Here is a 20,684-nt window from a genome sequence, read left to right as displayed (position 1 = left end):
AGACAAAAAACACTTGGAAGCAAGCAGCATTCTGTTCACCAGAAAACAACTTTTGCTTGATCTAAGCGATATATTAAAATGACCTAGAAGTTGATACTAATTCATTTTCAAGATAGAACAAAATAGAAGGTAATGTAGCATACAAAGCCATGCTACAAATATATATATTTTTCTATATATAAGTAGAAGTAAGTTTTTAATGGCTGATTAATTATGATATCACTACATTTTATTGCAATATAGTACTATTTAAGCACTTTTAAAAATGCAAGGTGTACAAAGATTAAATTAAGACTGTAAATTGACTAAATATTTGGTTTTTATATAAATAGGTCATAACCACACTGTGCTGACATGTAATACTGTTATAATACAACAGTTAAACTGGTGAGTCTACAACAGAAGCTTTCTGTAGTTAAACAAGGAAACAGAGTTGAAAAACCATGTTAAAACAAAAACTACTAAGATCAACAGGTTGGGATTGTAAGTAGCAACAAACATATTCACTCAGCTCCTGAGTATTTCAAGTTTTACAGTACACATTAAAAAATATCATTTCTTCCCATCAACACTATATACCCAAACCATCAGATGTTTATGCATTTTGCAAATTACACTGATTGAACTATGTAATAATGGGGGTGGAGGCTGGCAAGTCATCTTGCTTGACGTTTACACCCACATGCTAATACATCCACAACATTTTCTAGTCTTCTGCCCCACCGCAAAGCAGTAGGATTTTTGGTTTGTTTTGGACAATCATGTAAAGGGTTTGTAATTGTCAATCTGGATGTCTGATGTTAAAATCCATGAAATTTAACTCTTAGTTCTCTAAGAGGTTTAAAGATGGAAATTTTCTCCTAACACTAAGTTAGAAATCATTTGCATCATGCTGTAAACTAGGAAGCAACGTAAAGCGACAGACCTCTCCTTAGTACATAATTAAAAATCCAAATTCCAGTCAGCAGAGCTGGTCTACTTCCACGTTGAATATTCACCACAATAAGTTTCCGATCTTCAAATGCATAGCTAGTGTAAATAGTCTTCCACTGTGGCAAATGCACAGGATCCAATTCCTGATCGGGCCATCAGTCCTAGACACTGTGAAGCCTGTCCCATTGCTAGGGCAAGTGGTGGTTGCTTTGGCAGATTGTGGGTCTCTGAAAAAAAAAAGATTTGTACATAAAGAGTTGAAGCAGGTGACTATATTCTTGAAATAAGGGGCCTGAAAAACGTAAGTCTAAAGCAGGGAACTCCCAACATGTGCCAAAGCATGGCATGCAAAGGCATTTTACTTGGCACTCAGAGGAAGCTGTGGCAGCGCAGCCTCTGCCCAAGCATCAGACCCCTCACAGCTCCCCCATCATGCCAACATCTTGCAAATCAAGGTTGCAGGCGTTTTTGGTGCTCTGCCCAAAAGTGTTGCATACCCCTGGTCTACAGTTTGAATGTTCTTTAAACTATCTTCCTTTTGAAGCACCCAGAATCTGTTGGCAGTGGAGATGGGACTGAGTAATAAGAATGGAATCGACATCACTGATTTAACTAGTTTTGTGTCATGGTCCCTTCAGCTATGTACCATCTAAAACTAGTAGAATAGGCAAGTTTCATATGGACACCAATTAAATGACCTAAAAATTCACCCTAATTAGCTTTGAAACACAAAAATAAAAGTACAAGATTAATTTTCAGGTTTAAGTAGTTTGAGAGAAAGACACCACTGAAAGTGACTATTTTGACAACTATGGTCTTCTCTCTCTCGCACACAGTTTAAATCACAGAAAATGGGGCTGGAAGGAACAAGTTATTCAGTCCAACCGCTTACTCAAGGCAGCAGCATCCCTGCCTAAGGCATCTTAGACAAGTTTTTGCCCAGCTTACAAGTAAGCTTTCAGTGATGGAGGTTCCAGTCTCTAGGTCAGTGATTTTCAACCAGGGTGCAAATGCAGTCTCTGATGCCTCATGACCCTTTCAGGGGTAGTGCAGTGGTTTTTCTGAGTTCTTTGCAACAGACAAATTGCTCTATTTTTGTGCAGTGAAAAACAAAGGAAAAAACAATTGAAAACTAAAAGCTGGCATTTTCTGAGGAGTGCCTTGAGTCTAAGAAGGTTAAGAACCACTGCTCTAGGTGTCCTATTGCTCCAGGTGCTGAACCAGCCTCATAGTCAGGAAGTTCTTCCTATGGTTTAATGTAAGCACCAGGACATATAGTATCTGAAGTGCTTCAAACCCCTTGCATGCCCTCTGAAGTGCTTCAAAAACAAACCTGTAGGAAGTGACTACTATTTAGAAGTGCTTCAAAAAGGGAAGCATTTCCTGTTACATGTGCACACACTGCAGTATGACAGGTGAGGGATTGGTCCTCCAGCATCCCATTGTGCTCTGCTCCCTCTGCCCCTTCCCTCAAGTAAAAACTCTTCTATGTGCTCCACTTCCAGTCTCCCAGAGCACTTGTGCGCATGCACGCTTGTTCCCCGCTGGAAAGGGAGGGGCAATTACAAAGGAAGTCACTGATGGTCTGCTCTGCTTTATATTTGAAACAATTAACCTCCTGGACCCTCCTTTGTGTACGGTTCCTGATAGGTCTCATTTGCAATTAATTTTGCCATTAAGTTCTGCCACATTACCAGTAAATGGTTCCTCCAACAGGTTTTTTCACATAGATACAACATTACAGCACCACATACTAATAGCCAGAAACAAGCTGAATTCAGTGATAAGGAAGAACATATCTGGTACTGTCTCATATCAGAGCTGCACTTGTATGAAGAATGAGAAGACATTCAGACTGCAACAGCATGACTCTATCATGAGCCACTACTCTTACCTTCTGCTGTTTCTCTTCTAGAGCTCTGTCTGCAGGTTCACTTAGTCTGCACTTTGAGTTGTCAATATGCCACTTCACATTAGTCTTTCAGAGAATCAAATTTACAGATTTTGTGTTGGTTTATTTCAGTTTCTTCCATTGACAGAAGTCACTTAGCTGTAAGGGCTGCAGGAGAGCTAGTCCTTTGCATCGAGTTTTGGAAATGCTATTACGTTTGTGCTTTAGTAGCACACACCTAAATATACATGTTAGTACAAAGCCAGGAAGCCTTACCTAGTATTGCACTATTAAGAACAGAGCACACAGGTTCTCTCTGTATTGGATCAAGTTGGTTCCCAACTGGACTGCTCCACGGATCCGAGTATGCAAGTAAACTGAAGGCATCCTGTTGAAAGATTACCATTCAGTGGTTTGTGTTTCAAGTTCCCTCCTAGTACAAACTAAGGCTAATCATTTTCCCTTCCTTTTCTGCCAGAGGGCAGGCTGCAAACGCTTGTTAACTACAGAAGGGATAAAGTACAATCACTGCACACACCCAATGTTGTTGTTACCAGGCCCTTGTTTTTTAGCCTGGCAACCTGAAAACCCATGCCAACAGCATATGAAGAAAGTGTTATTTTGGCTGTGTAAAAAGATGACAGTGTTGAAAACAAACGATGGCAGGGAGTGTAGAAAAAGTTAAAACTGTTTACACTAGAAAGTTAGAGTTAAGTACCTAGACTCCATAATGTATCTTCAGAAGTCACATGTAACCAGTTCCTCCATTCATTTAGGGTTTGTTTTTTTAAAAGACATCTCCCCTGCCCAAATGCCTAATGCTCTCTACTTATCCAAAGAGCACTGACACTTAAATCATACTCTTCAGGCATCTCTACCCTTTCCAGATACCCTTTTTGTTCAGCTGCTTCACTGCCCTACTGTAACCAGCCCTTATACAGTTAACACATTTAAAGCAATTTATTGAAAGAAGCTATTTGATATTGGGGTGGGTACAGGGCAGAAGATGCAAGCTACAACTTGTACTTTTGATTCTGTACCTTCTACAGAAAGGCAGCGAGATCAAACATTTGTCAAAACTGCGTAGCAGCAAAATCACTTGCTGCCCACAAGCTAAAGCAGCTGGCTGTTTGGAGTAGTTGGTCTTGGCTCTCCTTTTTTTCACAAAAATAGCAAACAAAACTTGAACAAAAACCTAGCTTCATAGCCTGCGGTCAGAATCTTACATTCAGAAGTGCAGGTACAAACTTAAACTACAGAAGAGAAACGTCAGCATACCTTCAGCATCTTCTTATTCGCTGTGTTTTTGCCACATTCTCGCCTTAGCTGCTCACTCATTGCTTGCAATTCTCTTCCAAAATGGATCATTCTTTCAATGGCTGCTTGACTGCCCCCACAAAGCTGACGTCTTAACTGGCTTGAATCAATTTCTGCAAGAATAACAAACCACTGTCAGTAATGCTGTTTGGCTGCAAAAACCTAGAGCACTAAATATATTACATTATCAGTCAATTCTGTGGTATTCCCAAAGGAAACCAATTTAGGATTAGGATTATTGGCACAATGTGGCTGCTGTATAGCATACAGCCATGAAGCCAATTAAAATCAAGTTGCATTAGTTTAAGAACTGATGTTAACAGCACAAAACTTTGCCCAGATGCTCCTACCACTTTATCTTGCTGTTTGGTAAAGGGAATTTGATATGCTAAACTACGCCAGGTCAGCGTCAGACAAGTCTAACCAGGGTTTCCCACTGGTTGTAACACAAGTTCAGTTAAACTGATGCAAATTCAACTGCTTAACAGAATATAGTGTAGATGCTAACAGAAAAACCCAGATGCCTTTTTAATTCCTTGGCACTGGGCTGTCCATTTTTCAAGCATTTAACATTAGCACCTAGCATCACAAACCCTGAAATGCCAAACCTGTCTTTAACAGATCAGACAAAACTATGCAGTTGATACTAGAATTTAGGATTATTTCTAAACATTTTGTATCGCTCCATAAATATTAGGAATCTGTATGACCATTCAGAAAGAGATAAAGATATTAAACCCAGATTCAATTTCAGAATTTCAGGTGACAAAATGGGTTCTGGCTGAAGTCTTGTGTTGGGGAAGTGGGGCTTTGTAAAGAAGTATTAAAAATTGCTACAGTTACAGCTTTCTACTTCTGGCGATTTTCATCAGGAGGCTGTTTATAAAATTAAATCAACTCTTTAACATGTTTGTCCAATATGTATTATCCTCAGTTTCCTTTTTTTTTTTTAAAAAAAAGATAAATCCAAGGTACAAGAGAAGTTAACAGATTTTATCTTTGGATAAAAAACCATCCTTTGTGTCCTGTGTTTAACATGTCATTCATAACAGCTGTTTAGTACTTTTTAAAGTAGCACCTAACCTAGAAATAGTCAACTCACTAGAGGTCGCTTGGGTAATTAAGCACAAGCCTTATTAGAACAGATCACTGCCTATTTCAGTCACATTTTCATATCCACAAAACACTAAGGCATGTTCAATGAATCAGACATGGTAAAGTAGTTCTCAAACTGTGGGGTGTAAAGTATTCTGGAGGAGTCACATTTCTTTTATAGAGGTTGAAGCGCCCACAAGTCTCCAAGCAGTGTTGTTTCTTGCCAGCTGCAGCCCAGTCTAGGACTCCGTATTTCAGAGGCTGAAAACAATTGCATTAAAAAAAAAAAGAAGCAGCAATTCTGCGTGCTGTGCAGCTGCTTCATGTCTGTCACAGCCAGCCTCTGTGGGAAAGGCTGCACGAGAGTAAAGATGTGGGTATTTTTTCTATCAGAGAAACCAGACCTTGTTATCATCATCCAGTTTCAGAAATGTAACACACCGGGCAATGCTACGGGAATTCAGATCATCCTCACTTGGGCCTGGGAACAGATGCTCTGGGTTGACTTGAACAGCAGTTTACTGGGAAAGCTGAGGATCAGCCATAACAAATACTCAGACCGTGGAAAAGTTTTCCATTAGAGATACGCTCATCTCAGCCATCAATCAACTGGTCTAAGCAGAAGTCTTGCCTCCACAACAGGTGGGTCAGCAAATGCAAGGAACCCATGGTCAAGCTGGACTTTTTCCTTTCATCTCACTAGCAATAAAAATTGCTGGGCAAAGTTATAGGCTGTTTGCATCTCTGTAGCCCTGACTGCCTCTTGTCTAGTTGTACAGGTCCATTTCATCCTGCAACTGAAATTCAGGGAGCTATTCCTTCCAGCTGTGCTAGCTCCAACAACTGGTTAAAAACTCGTTTGTCATTAAAAGTCAGCAGGTATGTGTGATATAGTTTTAGATACAGAAGCTTCTAAGAAGGCAGGGCTACACTAAGGCAAATGTGGAATATGACATTTCTTTAGTGGAAAGCAGAAATAAATTACTCTTATTCCTAGATCTCTCCATTGAAAATGACTTGCACAGACTTTTGCCCAGTACTTTGGGCTCCTTGATACTGGCCATTCTAGACTGTCTGTTACTAACCAACTGGTGTCAAATGGTCAAGGCACTACTGCTAACTTAAATGAACTAACAAAAGAAAGCACAGCGGTTTTCACCCAAAACCATATGCTTGGAAGTGGGTATATTTAAATATATCTATGTTCTACATCTCCACTTGTTTTACATGAACTTCAAGCCAAATCAGTCATGATGCTCATACAATACTAGTAAAATACAGTTAAGATTTCAGTTACACCCCTAGTTTTCAATTTGGGAAGCATTGCAAGTAAAAACATAACCTTGTTGCCATCACTTAATAAAAATGTAAGAAATATCACTGCAGACCCATTTCTGTGTCACATTCTTCCATTTCGTGATCATGTTTAGAACTACCATTTAGGAAGCCATTGGATGATGTCTCTGCAACCCCATTGGAGTAGTGCTCTGTTTCCATGTCTACATCATTGCTGAGAAAGGGGAAGAGAAATACATCATCATCAAAATGACTCAAGTTTTCTTTGCAACTTTACAACCTTATCATGAGAATTCTTTACCTTGCCAAGTAAAAACATATTTTAAGCCATGTGACTGCAGCTTGTTTCTGGCTTGTGCACACACTTGCCAGTGCCTGAAGTGGCTCCAGGAACCTGATCCAAATAAGGGTGGGCAGGGAAGGAAGTTAGGGTGGACGGAGAGGGTAGGAAGACCACAGACCTGGGGCCAAGGCGAGCAGATGACCTTTCCCAGCCCTGGGGCCGAGTTCTGAATGTGTACAGACATTCTTTAGGTCAGACTAACCCATTCCCAATCTAACATAGTGCATTTCCTCAAGTGAACTACACTGGATGAGACCAGCCATTTTTTGCCTCCCCAAATGTCTGTACAAATTGGCACTAAGTGTAATGTCTGCACACATCCATTGGGTCACAGTGTAATAGCAAACCATAATACAGTCACTTCGTGTGAACACATGTGAAATGCACCAAGTTAACAGCTAACAGTCTGAGAGGCTTAAAAACAAATTTACAATTGTATTTACATGTTTATAGCTTACTTTGAATGAATGTCTGCATATTAAGAATTTCAGTGTGGGCTGTACACTTGGACATGTGGCAGGAAGTGCCCTTTCATTGGTACTGAGACAGTACACTTCCCAATTCTCTACTTCATTTATTCTGTGTGTACATTTATATAATTACACACATTTAAAAGGGCAAAACAAGCATGAAGCCTACTTCAAGAATGCCAGCTTTAGGCAAATAATGTTGTTCTTTCAACAAGTCTGAATCCAGAGATTACTCATGCAGACTGGAGAGCAGTACCAGAATAAAAGCAAAGCAAAGGGGAAAAGAGACCAAAAAAACCACTCCCCCAAAAGCAAGCACTGAATTCACAAAGAAATGCTAAAAAAAAAGTGTTCAGAAAACATGAAGCACATGACTGCATAACAGATCTCTGCTCACAAACTAGAAAAAAAGCAGTCTTTGAAAACTGTACATGCTCTGCTTGAATAGGCCTGAATGGCTTCCAGGACCAAAGCCTTAGCCAAACAATAACAGCATATTCCAGCTCATTGTATCATCAGTTGTGAAGATCACCATGTAACAAAATACAGCCTCTTTTTATTTTATTTATACACCTTCATCCATTTTAGGGCTAGAGAAAGATCCAGGTTACAAGTTCCCAGTTTATTCCTAAAGAATACTCAGCTCAGAAAGAGGAAACACACGACCCTACTGTGAATGGAGTGCAGTGTAGCCAATAAGCTTCCTTTCCTTCATCTTACAAGATGCCCCCAAAAGTTGGCTGAGTTCACCAAGACCCGTAGCAGTCAATTTCTAAGAAAATTATTCAACCCTCCCCCCGACACAAAAAGGGCTGAAAAATGCATTTTTTTCCAAGTTCAATTTAAAATCCCAATAAGAAGGTACTGAAAACAGAGGGACATTTTTTTGGCTACAAGAGGACCCACTATTAATCCAGAGTTAGCGAGAAATCATTTTGGCTGTAATATTCTCATCTGACTAGGGGTATTAGATTTGAGAGAGCAAGTATTCAGATTTGAAAAGGAGGGGGGGAGGAGAAGAAAAGGTAGGAGAGGGGTGGTCTTGACTGGCACCAAAGCAGCATGGCTGTACTCCTAGAAGTGACATAGAACTTGGCTACCTTTGTACCATGTTTATCATCAAAGCTTCTGAAATCTGCCATCCTCATTTTAAAAATAAAGAGCTCCTCTCTGCATCCTAATTGAAAGTACTGCAAACTTGCCCACTTTCAAGCCTAGTTGTTTCCATCTCTCAAAGAACCAATATAAGCAAGTCATGGGTCAAAGTCAGGCTCAGTTCTACCTGTTCAATCCAAATTTTTGGAATTTGGCCCTGATGCACAAGCCCACAGAAATCAAAAGTTACATATGTGAGTGTAAAGGGATTTATATTAAGCAAACAATTCTGGTTACATACAAGATGGAAGAGAACCCACTCTTCATGCAATCCTAGTTTTGTTGACTCTACAGATGCTAACACGAATAAACAAAATAACATTTTGTCACTCAAGTCAACAGACACAACATAGATTAGCAGAGCAGATTGACTTGTTGCAACCTGCCAAGTAAAATATGGCACCTTCACTACATACTACCCCTTTTCAAAGGTAGTTCTGAAAACTTTCAGAAGAACAAAGGTGCCTATTTGTCACTGTTAGTGGCTTGTGTTCTTGGATTTGCATAGAGTGGTAGCACTGAACTGACTTTTAAAAGGTGAGAGACATTTACTGAGAAATGGTGAGAAAAATAAAGTATTTTTCCCATTTTCTAAACTTACATTAAATCAGCACTAAGAATGAAAGGACATAGGCTTATATGTTGGGTTTTTAGACCTGCGCCAGCAGCAAAGTAAAAAAGAGGTTTGTGACAAGACTGACATAGCAGATCAGGTGCACCCGTCTGGGAGATCACTCACCTGGAATAGCTGTTAGCTTGCTGTGATCTTGATACGTTTATGTTGTTGAGTTCAGGTACATTCAAGCTGGTGGACTGGTGTTTACTATGACAGTAAGACTGATGTGCTTTATTTGATATCACTCCATTACTGCAACTACTTTCATAACCTAGAATAATATTTTAGTCATTTGAGTTGGGTACAAGCTGTGAGTTTACATACACGGCACTGAAACAAACATAAAACTGATTTGGTCAAATAAAGGGAAAATCTGACTCATCAACTAATTCCACATACCAAGCTTTCATTCATCAGCAGGGACCCTGGTTTTCTCTGTTTAAGATCACAAATTCTCTGACTAAAAATTCAAAATCCAGGATTAAAATGAAAGGCCACTATACATATATAAGTATCAGCTGAACACAATGTTTTGTTGATATATTTACAGTTTTAAAGCAATGTGGAAGCCTACCAGTGCCTCAGTCACTATAAAATCAATTCTAAATACCTATATATTCACTCCCCCAGGGTCTCTGCAGCCCAGTGGGTGCAACCCAGAGTGGCAGGGAACAGCGAAGCTGCACAGAGAAGCTGCTCAGCGCTGCGAGCTCCATGTTGCCCTGGTGATGCGCTTCCTGCGCGCAGGGCTGCAGTGAAAGCAGCAGCATGCAGAGGGCACATTGCCAGGGCAGCAGGGGGCTTGCAGCAGCAAGGAGATCCCCACGTGGCCCCGCTGTTCCCTACTGTGCAGGGTCGCGCTCGCCAGGCTGCAGGGGCCCCAGGGAATGGAAGCAGGGCAGAAGCCAAAGCCCGCAGCTTCCACCCGCCCTACATACAGATCTCAGGGGTGTGGGTCCTCCCTATCCCCCATGGCAATGCATGCAGTTGTGGGGAGCTGCACCACCCAAGCCTGCAGCAGGGGGGAGCGGAGGCAGGGGCCTGCGGACCTGGGTCTGTAGCCCTGACAGCTGGGGGCCCCCTCTGGCAGGGCTGGTGGAGCAGGGGCTGTGGGTTGGGGAGCGAGGGGCACCAGCGAGGCTCTGGGGGCTGTGAAGGGTGAGTGAGGAGCACCAGCAAGGCTGGCCTTTAATTTTAAATCACAGATTTGGGGTTTTATTAGAGAATTTGCAATTTTTAAGTCAAGGAAAACCAGGATCCCTGGTGATCAGTATGTGAAAGGACTCCTAGGCTTCTGTTTTAGTAATTACTTATAATCGAATGGAAGATTTCAAGGGTTCAACTTTCCTTAACTTTTTGTAAGACAGCCTAGTCACCATCTAAAGCAGGTGTCAAATTAGTCAGGCTCTGCAGGCTGAATTCAGACCATGGGGCTTCCCACGTGTCAGAAGACCCATGAGTGGCAACAGTGATATTAATTCCCATGGCTGCTGGAGCTACTGTTTTAGTGCAACCTGGAAACCACTGCCACTTGCCCCGCCTTTCTCCTGCCCCAGATTTTAGGGCACCTATACATGTGCAGTGAGGCTGCTCCAACGTGCTGGCAGACTGTTAATCAAGTCTGATGGAGCATGATAATTACCACACTTCAGCAGATCCCAGCATCATGTATATCAGCATCCCCACACCGAAAAATGATGGCAGGGGCATTTTAACTAAAGCTTGTTCAACAAGCTTCACTTATAATGCCCCCTGCCACCATTTTTCAGCATGGGGACGCTGATACAAGCGGTGCTCCAGGCACTTTAATTAGAGCAGCTTTCGGAGCTGTTCTAATTAAAGCGCCCCCCTCTCCCCACCACACCACTTCCAGAGCACCTGTATAGCAGCCTCTGGAGGTGGATGGTCCAACCCAAGAGAAGCCTCATGGGCTGAAATGTTTGACAACCCTGACTGAAAAAGCTGAATGTCGCATGAAGTTTGATTGTCAGCATACAGAAGTCCATTTTCTTTACCCAGCCCAGACACCAGGCTCCTGGCACATCCTAAGCATACAGTGCTACTTCCTACCTTAACTAAGCTTATACATTTGTTGAGTGGCTCCTGTTGTGAAGGAGCCAGGAAACAGAAGCCAGGTATGTCATGAGAACATATGGAATGGTTCAGGGGGAGAATGGTTCCCATCAGTGAGGAAGCCATGCCAGATTTGATTCACAGCAAAGTCCCATTTGAAGTCATTTCCCAGTGGCCCACTATTTACTATAAGCTAGAAACTACTCTAATCCTAAAAGGACTTCCTAAACTACTTAGGGTAATCTTCAAGTGACATACACCAAGGGATTAGGCAGTTTCTAAAGCCTAAATCTTGCTTTCACGTGAGGATTACATTTCATTACATTTCTATACTCTATTTCAAGTTGGCAAGCAAATCAAGAACATTCAACTGAGCAATACCAACTAGATTGTAGACTATTAAGGACTCAAGTATTCTAAATTAAAAGGAAGTTGTTAACAGGCAAATATGACATTTACATGACCCCTCTGATCACATTCAAAATTGAAGAAAATTCAATACAATGTAGGCTCCCAACTGACTCACCTGAAAAGTGTGTGCTGCTTCCTTTGCTGGTTGCTAAGCTGTGAATATTCATTCCATGGCTGGGGCTCATGCTAGGGCTACTAAATGATCGAGGGCTTACAGGGTAACTGTCTTGAGACTTTGGACTGTGGCCTCCCAGACACCGAACTTCACTGTCTGTACCATTTACCATTTCTATAAACTGGCGTACTCTGAACAATGAGAGAGAAAAAAAGGTTCTCTAATGTAGACACCGAATTTCAATTTAATTCTATTTCCATTAATTCTTTAACACAAAAGTTTTCCTAACCAAAAGCTCTAAATATTAACAGTTCAGTCTAGAAGAAATGAGTTTAAAAAGTACCCAGAATATAAACTGCAAGAGGGAAGGATGCGGATAATCTGGAGAGGGTCCAGAGAAGGGCCACTCGTATGGTTAAGGGCCTGCAGGCCAAGCCCTACGAGGAGAGATTAGAGAAACTGGACCTTTTCAGCCTCTGCAAGAGAAGGTTGAGAGGCGACCTGGTGGCTGCCTATAAGTTCATCAGGGGGGCACAGAAGGGAATTGGTGAGTATTTATTCACCAAGGCCCCCCCGGGGGTTACAAGAAATAATGGCCACAACCTAGAAGAGAGCAGATTTAGATTGGATATTAGGAGGAACTTCTTCACAGTTCGAGTGGCCAAGGTCTGGAACGGGCTCCCAAGGGAGGTGGTGCTCTCCCCTACCCTGGGGGTCTTCAAGCGAAGGCTAGATGTGTATCTAGCTGGGGTAATGTAGGCCCAGCACTCTTTCCTGCTTATGCAGGGGGTCGGACTCGATGATCTATTGAGGTCCCTTCTGACCCTAGCATCTATGAATCTAGGAATCTATAGGGCAAAACTCATTTGCAAGGAGAATGCAGAAGAGCAGGAATTTTACTGGGCGGGTGGAGGGGGACGAATCAGAGATAAGATTTCCATTTAAATTTTATTGCAATTTATGGGGGGTTTTCTCCATTGCATGGGTTTGCAGGGTCTCCTCAGAAGCTTAGCATTTGCCTCAAAAGTAAATGAGATAAAAGGCCCAAATAGCTGAAAAGAGCAGATAACATGGCATTAGACATTCACACTGGTACACAGTTAAAAAGTTAAAACACCTAAGGGCAGCTACAAAGCATCCTTTTGGAAGGCTTGGTAGCTAATGATTTAATTTTAGAAAAGGGGATGGGCTTTATTATATACTTTGGAGCTACTTTTTATTGCTTTAAATTTAGATAGTCTTTCTAAATTGTTGAAGTTGAGGAAAAACTCTCTGATGGAGTATTTAACTGGAGTGTTCTTGACACTAAGTCTATAGCAAAGCTTCCACATATTTGTTGTCAAACTTAACTCTAAATTATCTAGGTTTCATGCAACACTACAGCACAACAGGTTGTAAATTCTACAGTAACTTAGGATAAATTTAAATAAGTTACTAAACAAGGACATTTCTCCTTTTTTTTTTTAATTTAATAACAAATAGGGACCTACTGAATTCATGGCGGATATGGGGTGCGCTATGGCTCCTTTAATCTTGCAGGTTCCTCCACGTCTCCCCCATCACCAATTGGTGGAAGGGGGCCCTGCTTGTGTGATCAGTGGGGAGCCAAAAATGGTGATTTTAAATATGGCACTATTTTTGCCTCCTGCCAATGATTGGCTGAGGGGTCCTGGACAGCCCTGTTGTTTGCTGCTAACCAGTGGGGAGGCAAAAACAGTGCCATGTTTAAAACCAGTTTTAGCTTCCCTGCTGATCAAGAGGGAATGGCAGGGTCCTCTGCTAATCAGCAGCAAAGGAGGGGAGGGCAAGGAGCAAAGCTCACACAGAGGAACATGCAAGATTAAAGGAGCCACCACACACACTGCTTCTGCCACACTGGTGGGCTGTTTCTCAAAAATATTTTGCTGCTTGCAACCCACAGAGAAAAATAAAAATTCCCGAAGCAGAGCTCTTTCAGGTTCTCTAGAAACAATACAGCATTAATGTATAATCTAGTTTCTTTTTAGGCCTCTTTTGGACACTGTAAATGATTAACTTCAAACTTAGATTGTGGAGGATAACTTTACAGCAACGTAACATTGTTGTAGAATATACAGAATGTTGGTGACAATTTACATATTCAAATATGTAGCAGATAAAGCTGCAAAAAGTGAAATAATGCCATTTCTAAAAATGCTGCTTATTTTGTTTAAATGTGGGTTTCTGAAAGATATATATGAATAATGACAATATATCTCATGACACTTATCTGTAGACATATATCTTTATAAAGTTTGAAGACTTACTTCAATGCGAATAAGAGATTAGGATTTCTTTCTAGTAAACTTGGATACAACTGCTGTGTTGTTTCAATGGCTTCTCCCATCCTTCCTGCTAAAACCAATTTCTGAATTCCTGTTCATCAAAACACACACAGAGTCAGCTTAGTTTTATTTGAGAATTAACACACAAAAATATTAAAGATACCAGCAGCATGACCCAATAGGATTTTTATCCAAAGAAACAGATCAGATGTCCTTAGAAGTTTTCCCCTTAATCAACCTGCACTTATTCCAAGCATCTCAATATAAGTATTTATGAAACATGCATATTTCTTATGGTCAGCTGCCTCACAAACAGTGAACTGCTTTGCAATGAAAATAACTCACTGTGAGCAAGATTAGAATATAAAACATTATACTTTAAATTATACTCCATAGCTATATTTTTATAGAAGAAAACAAGCTACATTCAGTTCAGCAAGAGTGTATGTAACTCTGCCCAAAACAGTCAAGTGCTAGCTAAACCTGAGCTTTTACCTACTGAGAATGGACTTAATACATTTAGCTGAATTTTACCTAGTCAAACTATAACCTTAAGCTCCTGCCCAGGCTTCAACACAACCAACTAAAAAAACCTGAGCTACTGTATTCACTCAAATACAAGAGATGACCCTAAATTTAAGGTATAACCCTCAATAATAAGTTTATAAAGTGTCCATATATAGAAACTTGTTGTAATTTTCCAGGTACAGAATCTATTATTGGAGTATGATCTTAAATCCATCCCCTACTGCTACAGCAGGGAAAGCAGAGGTTGGGGAGGAGCAGGGGGAGGGCAGGAAGCCCCATTACTGTCTGCCCTCTCACTTCTTCCCCCTGCAGCCTTCCTGCCCAATGCCACCTGCACTCTCCTCTAGTCTCTGCTTCTTCTCCCCGCTTCCCATAATCTCTGCCCCTTCACCCCACCCCTACAGTCAGACACTGCTTGGGCTCTGTCCCCTGCTGGGCCATGCAGCACAGCCCTTGCTGGGCCATGCACCAGCAGCAGCGCTCCTCATTGGCCAGGCAGGGGACAGAGTTTCCTTATACTCCATGCCTGGGAGGGAATCCAGCCTGAGCCAGAGCTGAGCTGTGCCTGACAATAAGGAGGGGTGCAGAGGGAGAAGAAGCTACAGATGGCAAGTGGTGGTGGGATAAGAAGGTGGCCTTGGGTATGGACTCTGGTCCTAGCCCAGACTGGGAGCCAGAGTCAGAACTGCAGCAGACATCTGCTCCCCACCCCCAAAGCTTTCTATGTGAATTTTAGATGAGGGGCTGATTAGGGGGGATAGATAACATCTCATCTGTGATTCAAGTAAATATGGTAATAGTATTGACCCTTCTCCAACTCTTGGCCTCAAACTGCATCTAACCAGTAGATATTAGCCAAGCCTGATCTAAACTCAGCCCCTTTTCTTACTTGGAAGAAAATTTCAAGGTACGAATAGACTACAGTTTGCGGTCCTATTCTTAACTGGACAATTATAAATTAACTCAGGTTTACTAAAGCTGCTGTAACAATTAGTCTAGATGCACCAGAAGTGTTTACTCCAGGGCAAGCTACAAATTCTATCCTTCTACTGGGTCCACATCACTGCTAGGGAGTTGGGCTCGAGTCATGCTCTGTGCCGCAGGCTGCAGCAGGGTTACAGCCTACCAGCACACAGCAAAGGCTGGGCAGAGATGTGGGGTATTTCAGACATACAGGAGCTGACAGGAAGGAGGGGCAGGAGGAATTGGGACAGCTTGTGGCTGGAAGTGGGAGAGGGAGACAAGCACAAAGTGTTGGGGGGCAGGAGCAAGCTAGCTGCCCGCCCCCCATACTGCCCACACACTGTCCCCCACCACCTGCCACATTACTGCCCCCCCATCATCTCTTCCCCCACCACCTGCAGTAATGAGAGTGTGAATTTAAGATAATCCTCCAATAACTAAATTCCATATATGGAAATTTATAAATGTTCTATGTATAGAATCTAATTTTTGGGCAGTTGTCTTTCACGGTAATCTTGTGTCCAGGTAAACAAGGTATAGAATACCATCAAGGTTATCATAATCAGTAATTCAAACATCCATAATTGTGTATTAATGCAAAGAATCATGAACATATACAATTACTGAAATGAAATGCCACTAAAGTTTCATAGGTTACGTTAACATTTCACCAGGGTTAAAAGAAGAACTTTAAGTTTGGCCACTTAAAAAAAAAAACAAAAACAAACAAAAAAAACACACACACAATATACTTCACAGCCTTACTTTGTCTATTTTTAATAGAAGCTAATTCTTCTAATACAGTCTGGTCTGTAGATCTGGCAAAAGCCTCTGCTGTTGCACAATACCCATGATGAACTAAGTAAGATGAAACCATTCTGAAAAGAAAAGAAAAAAGAATCAACTACTTAAAAGAAAACATATCACTTAGAGCATGATATGAGTAAGATACTTTTCAGATTTCAAAAACTCTGAATGAACAAATCCCTTGGCTTTTTAAAACTGCTAGTAATAGAAGATATCTAGGATTCTCTTTGCAACTGACAAATGTTTGTTTAAAAATATTTTAGCTAGAACATACTGATACCTTTTTAGAAGAGCTACAGATCCCTTTAGAAGATACTCAGATTTTTATTTTGTGTTTTTTCAAGCTTTTTAAAATATTTTTAAAATTCCTATAGAAACAGCAGGATTTTTTTTTAAACAAATATCCCAAGTTTTAATCAAATACAGTATTATATTTGCATCTCTAAATTGATACATTTTAATTGCTCATTAAATGCATGGACTAATACATAGAGCTAAATCTTGTATTCTTCTTTACTGAACAGATATAAAATGAGGAGTTGTGAGAATTTTTTCAAGTAGTATCAAAGCTGTACCATCATCTTGACTTGGCATGACAAAGACTAAGCGAGGGCTTAGAGAAAACTTCACCTCTACTCAGTACTAAAATTGCCTATGAGAGCCACGGTACTTAAAAACACCAATAGTTGTCTACTGGTAGCCAGCCTGCTAGCCAACTGAGACAGGTCACCAGAGACAAATGACCAGCAACCACAACTGATGTAGGCAGGGATTTGTACCAGTAACCTAGGCCCCGCCCCTGCAAACAGGCATGTTTAAATGTACATATACAAGTAGATCCATTTTGTAAGTGGGGGATGCTGATACACATTTTAAAGAATATTTTCTGAATCAAGACCCTACAGAAGAAAAGCCTCTAGAACCCTGACTCACCCACTCCTAATTTTTTTATAAATTTTTAATGTTATAGTATGAATACTGGTACAGAAAGTAGTGATGACAATTCCTCCCAATGTGCCTGGTAATTAAAATAATCTGATAAGAATATCTCTGGCAAGCATCTCAATCATGAGGATGGTGCCCACTCTTAAATACTGTATACAGGTACAATCCAACTCCACATACTCAGACACTTTTGCTCCCAAGTAATATCATCTTTTTTTTTTTAATTAAAATGGGGCTTTTTAGCTTAGAATTATGTCACTTAGTTCCTTACAGCAGGGGTTGGCAACCTTTTGCCACAGGGGCCACTGCTTGTGACCCAGTCTCCACTATGAGTGGCAAATCTCTGCATCCCTCTTCATCCCCAAATCCCTAGCGATCAGCAGATGCTGTGGAGGGAACAGATGGAAAAAGAGAGGGGTTGCACCCTGGGTACACTTTTTCTGCTGCTGATTTCCTGAGCTGTCATGGGTCAGATCCACTCTCTTCAAGGCTGGATCCAGCCTGTGGGCCCTGGCCTGTGGCACTAAACATCAGCATGTACGTTCTAAAGATGTGGTAAATCAATACTTCTAACAGCAAATCAGCAGCCACACCAAAGACCACAAGGGGGTCAATGTGACGTTTCTATAAACACTTGCACGTTATCTCTCAAAAATTAATTTCCAATTTAAATGCAAAACACAAATCTAAGAACTATTCCAAAGTTGAATGCAATTGGGATTTTGTATTTATGTATGCCCATATTTTACTCATTTATAAATTAAAGTTTTATTTCAAGTGCAGTCTTTAAGCTTCCTCAAATTCTTACTTCTGAATCATTGTCTGCCATTCTCCTTCCCGATCCCCTATAGGAAATCTGTCGATTTGAGCCTGAATTTTGGTTCTCCATTCTCGCATGTAGTCTTCAATATCAAACACAAATGGATGCTGCCCAAAATTAGCATCTACAACTTCGCCCGGTGTTTGAAGCCCTACTGTAGGGTACAAGTTTGGCTGCAAGAAATTATTTAGAATTAAACACTTTTTCTATTTATTTCAAATTTCTCCACCTCCTTTACTGATTTTCAGCATCCCCCCCATCACTTACCAATGGCATAATAACAATTTCTCAGCTAGGTCTTCCAGTGGTTAAGTAAATTTATGTACCCTATAGCAATTCAACACAATACAAGGTTGCAACACCACTGGGAGTGAAAACAATCCGAGCCTCAATCTTGGTGATAATTAATCCAGTTAAAGCCTGATGAGCATGACAATTTTTGGCTTTAATTTTATAATGCGACTTTCCAAGCCAAATATTAAATCTTGACACACACAATTTTTTTGTTTTTTTTCTGGAAACAGTGGCACAACTACATCATACAACAGGAAAGTGCACCTAAATCATAGTCCAAAAAGGTATGTCTACATAGACCTGACAGCCCAACTGGACATACCCCACAGCTAATTTTAATCCAGCTACAATGGATAATAAGTAAAATTATGGCAGCACATTTTTCAGTGTGACCTGTACAAGACCATGTGTATGAACACTGGTTACCAAGCCATGCCAAGGTCTTTGCTGTACATCTTCACTTACTGTGATAATCATTTTTTTTAATCTAGCTAGTATAAATCTGCTTACCCAGCTGTGTCATTCCCTAAACCAAAGCATACCACTACCCAAACTGTAAACCTAGATTAACTAAAAACAGAGAAGATAAGGAAAAGTGAAATAAATAGATCATACTTATATACACAATGTTGAAGATCTCTTCACACAGAATAATTTAGATAAAATAATATTCACTTAAAATATGATACAAGAACTTAAGGTATGCTGTCAATGTTAAGCCATTTCCAGTTGGCTAAAATAATCATTACATTTATGTCTTATACCATACAATGAACTATACAGGAAGAGAGTTTGGAATAAAAATGTTGCACGTGACTTGTATTTACACCATTTCTTATAAAACACAATCCTTCCTAGAGAACAAAGTTCATAGTTGATTTTACACTCACAAAGTTGGTGTTTAAATAGGTCTTCCCTCTGTACACATAACCCATACCTCTTGTGTATTTACATTATTTTAAAAGTCACTTAATACATTCTTGTTCTAATTACTGACCAAAATTCTCAAGACAATGCCCTGAAAATCAATACTGTAACTAGAACATGGGGAAAATGGTATATTTGCTTTTTTTTGTATGAGCATCTGGTCTGTTTCACTGATGCTTATCAACTATATTGAAACTGAACGCTAGAAATATTAGTTATATGCATAAGAATGTTGTAGCATACATTTCTAAACAAAACAACCAGTTATTTTACATTTATAGCAGGTGGAAAATCTGACTTCTTATTTGGAAAAAAAAAACAAAAATCAACTCATCTTACCGGTAGATCTGTGAAAGCAATACCTGTAATGAACAGAAACACATCAAAAATTAATTTAATCAATTTTTTATTAAAACACACACAGGAAAAAAGCATGCTGAACAAGAAGCTTCCTAGAATTTTTCTTCTCATTTACAATTCACTTAAAATTCTTAAATTTTGATTTAAAACTGTGGACTTGGATCAAATAGTACTATAATAACTATATTATATAGCAAGAACATTAGATTTTAAGATCTAAGCTTCTCTAACAATTATCTATACAAGTCAGGAGTGCTCAACCTCTGCCCCATGGGATAGATGTGGCCCATAGGACCATCATACCTGGCCTGCGGGGCTCCCCATGGTTCTGGAAGCTCCTTTCCCTTCTGGGGCTGTGGTGGAGCTCCCAACCCCCTCCACACAGCCAGATGGTAGGTAGCTGGGCTTGTCTGGGTGCTGGATTGGGAATACCAGCTAAATCTGGCCCAGACAGACTGGGTACTGTCAATCCGGCTTGCTGGGCAAAAGGGTTGGGCACCACTAGTATAGGTAAACAGAAGTCACCAAAGCGGTCTCAGAACTTAGCATATATGTCTGTGAACAACTAGGCTGTATAATTGATAAGAGAAGACAAAAAGTCACTATCTGTCAAAGAGAAAAAAAGCTAACAGGGAATTATGGTACACATTTTCAAAAAGGTTAAAGAAGTCATATATAGTATTATTAAGACCAAACCTTTCAAACTTAAAATGTATGCAGTCGGATTCTGACCACAGTTTACAAAAGCCAAAGTATAGATTTAAAAGCTTATCTTAAATCAATCATGTTTGAATACTGTAACTGAATTCCTTGAATTACATGGAGGAATGCAACATAATATTTTCACAAGAGATTTGGTAATCTGCATGTTATAATATTGAGACACTCAAGTTTTACTGCAAAGATTATGGGCAACACATGGCATTACTTTTCTTGCTTGCGAGAATAAAGCAGTAGTAATTCCATGAGAGTGATGTTCTTCTACAAAATTCACAGAAGTATTGCTGAAAATTAACTAGATC

At 40.4% G+C, this 20,684-nt stretch overlaps 1 protein-coding gene across 2 annotated transcripts in view; it reads right to left on the bottom strand.

Moving 5' to 3' along the window:
* Positions 1-125: 125 nt before the first annotated feature.
* Positions 126-20,684, bottom strand: part of RANBP9 (RAN binding protein 9) — a 58,136-nt gene continuing 37,577 nt past the window's right edge. Inside the window, exons 5-14 of one of the 2 annotated variants that reach the window (XM_090039260.1) lie at positions 19,642-19,664; positions 18,070-18,254; positions 16,275-16,387; positions 14,001-14,109; positions 11,716-11,906; positions 9,240-9,387; positions 6,673-6,746; positions 4,103-4,254; positions 3,101-3,212; positions 126-1,160 (exon numbers count right to left, since the gene is read on the bottom strand). In XM_090039260.1, coding sequence (XP_089895386.1) covers positions 1,030-1,160; positions 3,101-3,212; positions 4,103-4,254; positions 6,673-6,746; positions 9,240-9,387; positions 11,716-11,906; positions 14,001-14,109; positions 16,275-16,387; positions 18,070-18,254; positions 19,642-19,664 — 1,238 coding nt within the window. In that variant the 3' untranslated portion in view covers positions 126-1,029. Of the gene's footprint in view, positions 1,161-3,100; positions 3,213-4,102; positions 4,255-6,624; positions 6,747-9,239; positions 9,388-11,715; positions 11,907-14,000; positions 14,110-16,274; positions 16,388-18,069; positions 18,255-19,641; positions 19,665-20,684 lie in introns of both variants that reach the window. The other variant, XM_090039259.1, reaches the window with a different exon arrangement.

Source organism: Crocodylus siamensis, chromosome 3 (assembly GCF_052110815.1).
Source record: "Crocodylus siamensis isolate JL-2025a chromosome 3, ASM5211081v1, whole genome shotgun sequence".
Taxonomy (NCBI): Eukaryota; Metazoa; Chordata; order Crocodylia; family Crocodylidae; genus Crocodylus; species Crocodylus siamensis.
Note: the sequence above shows the minus strand (reverse complement) of the source record. Positions and strands in the feature narration are given on the sequence as shown.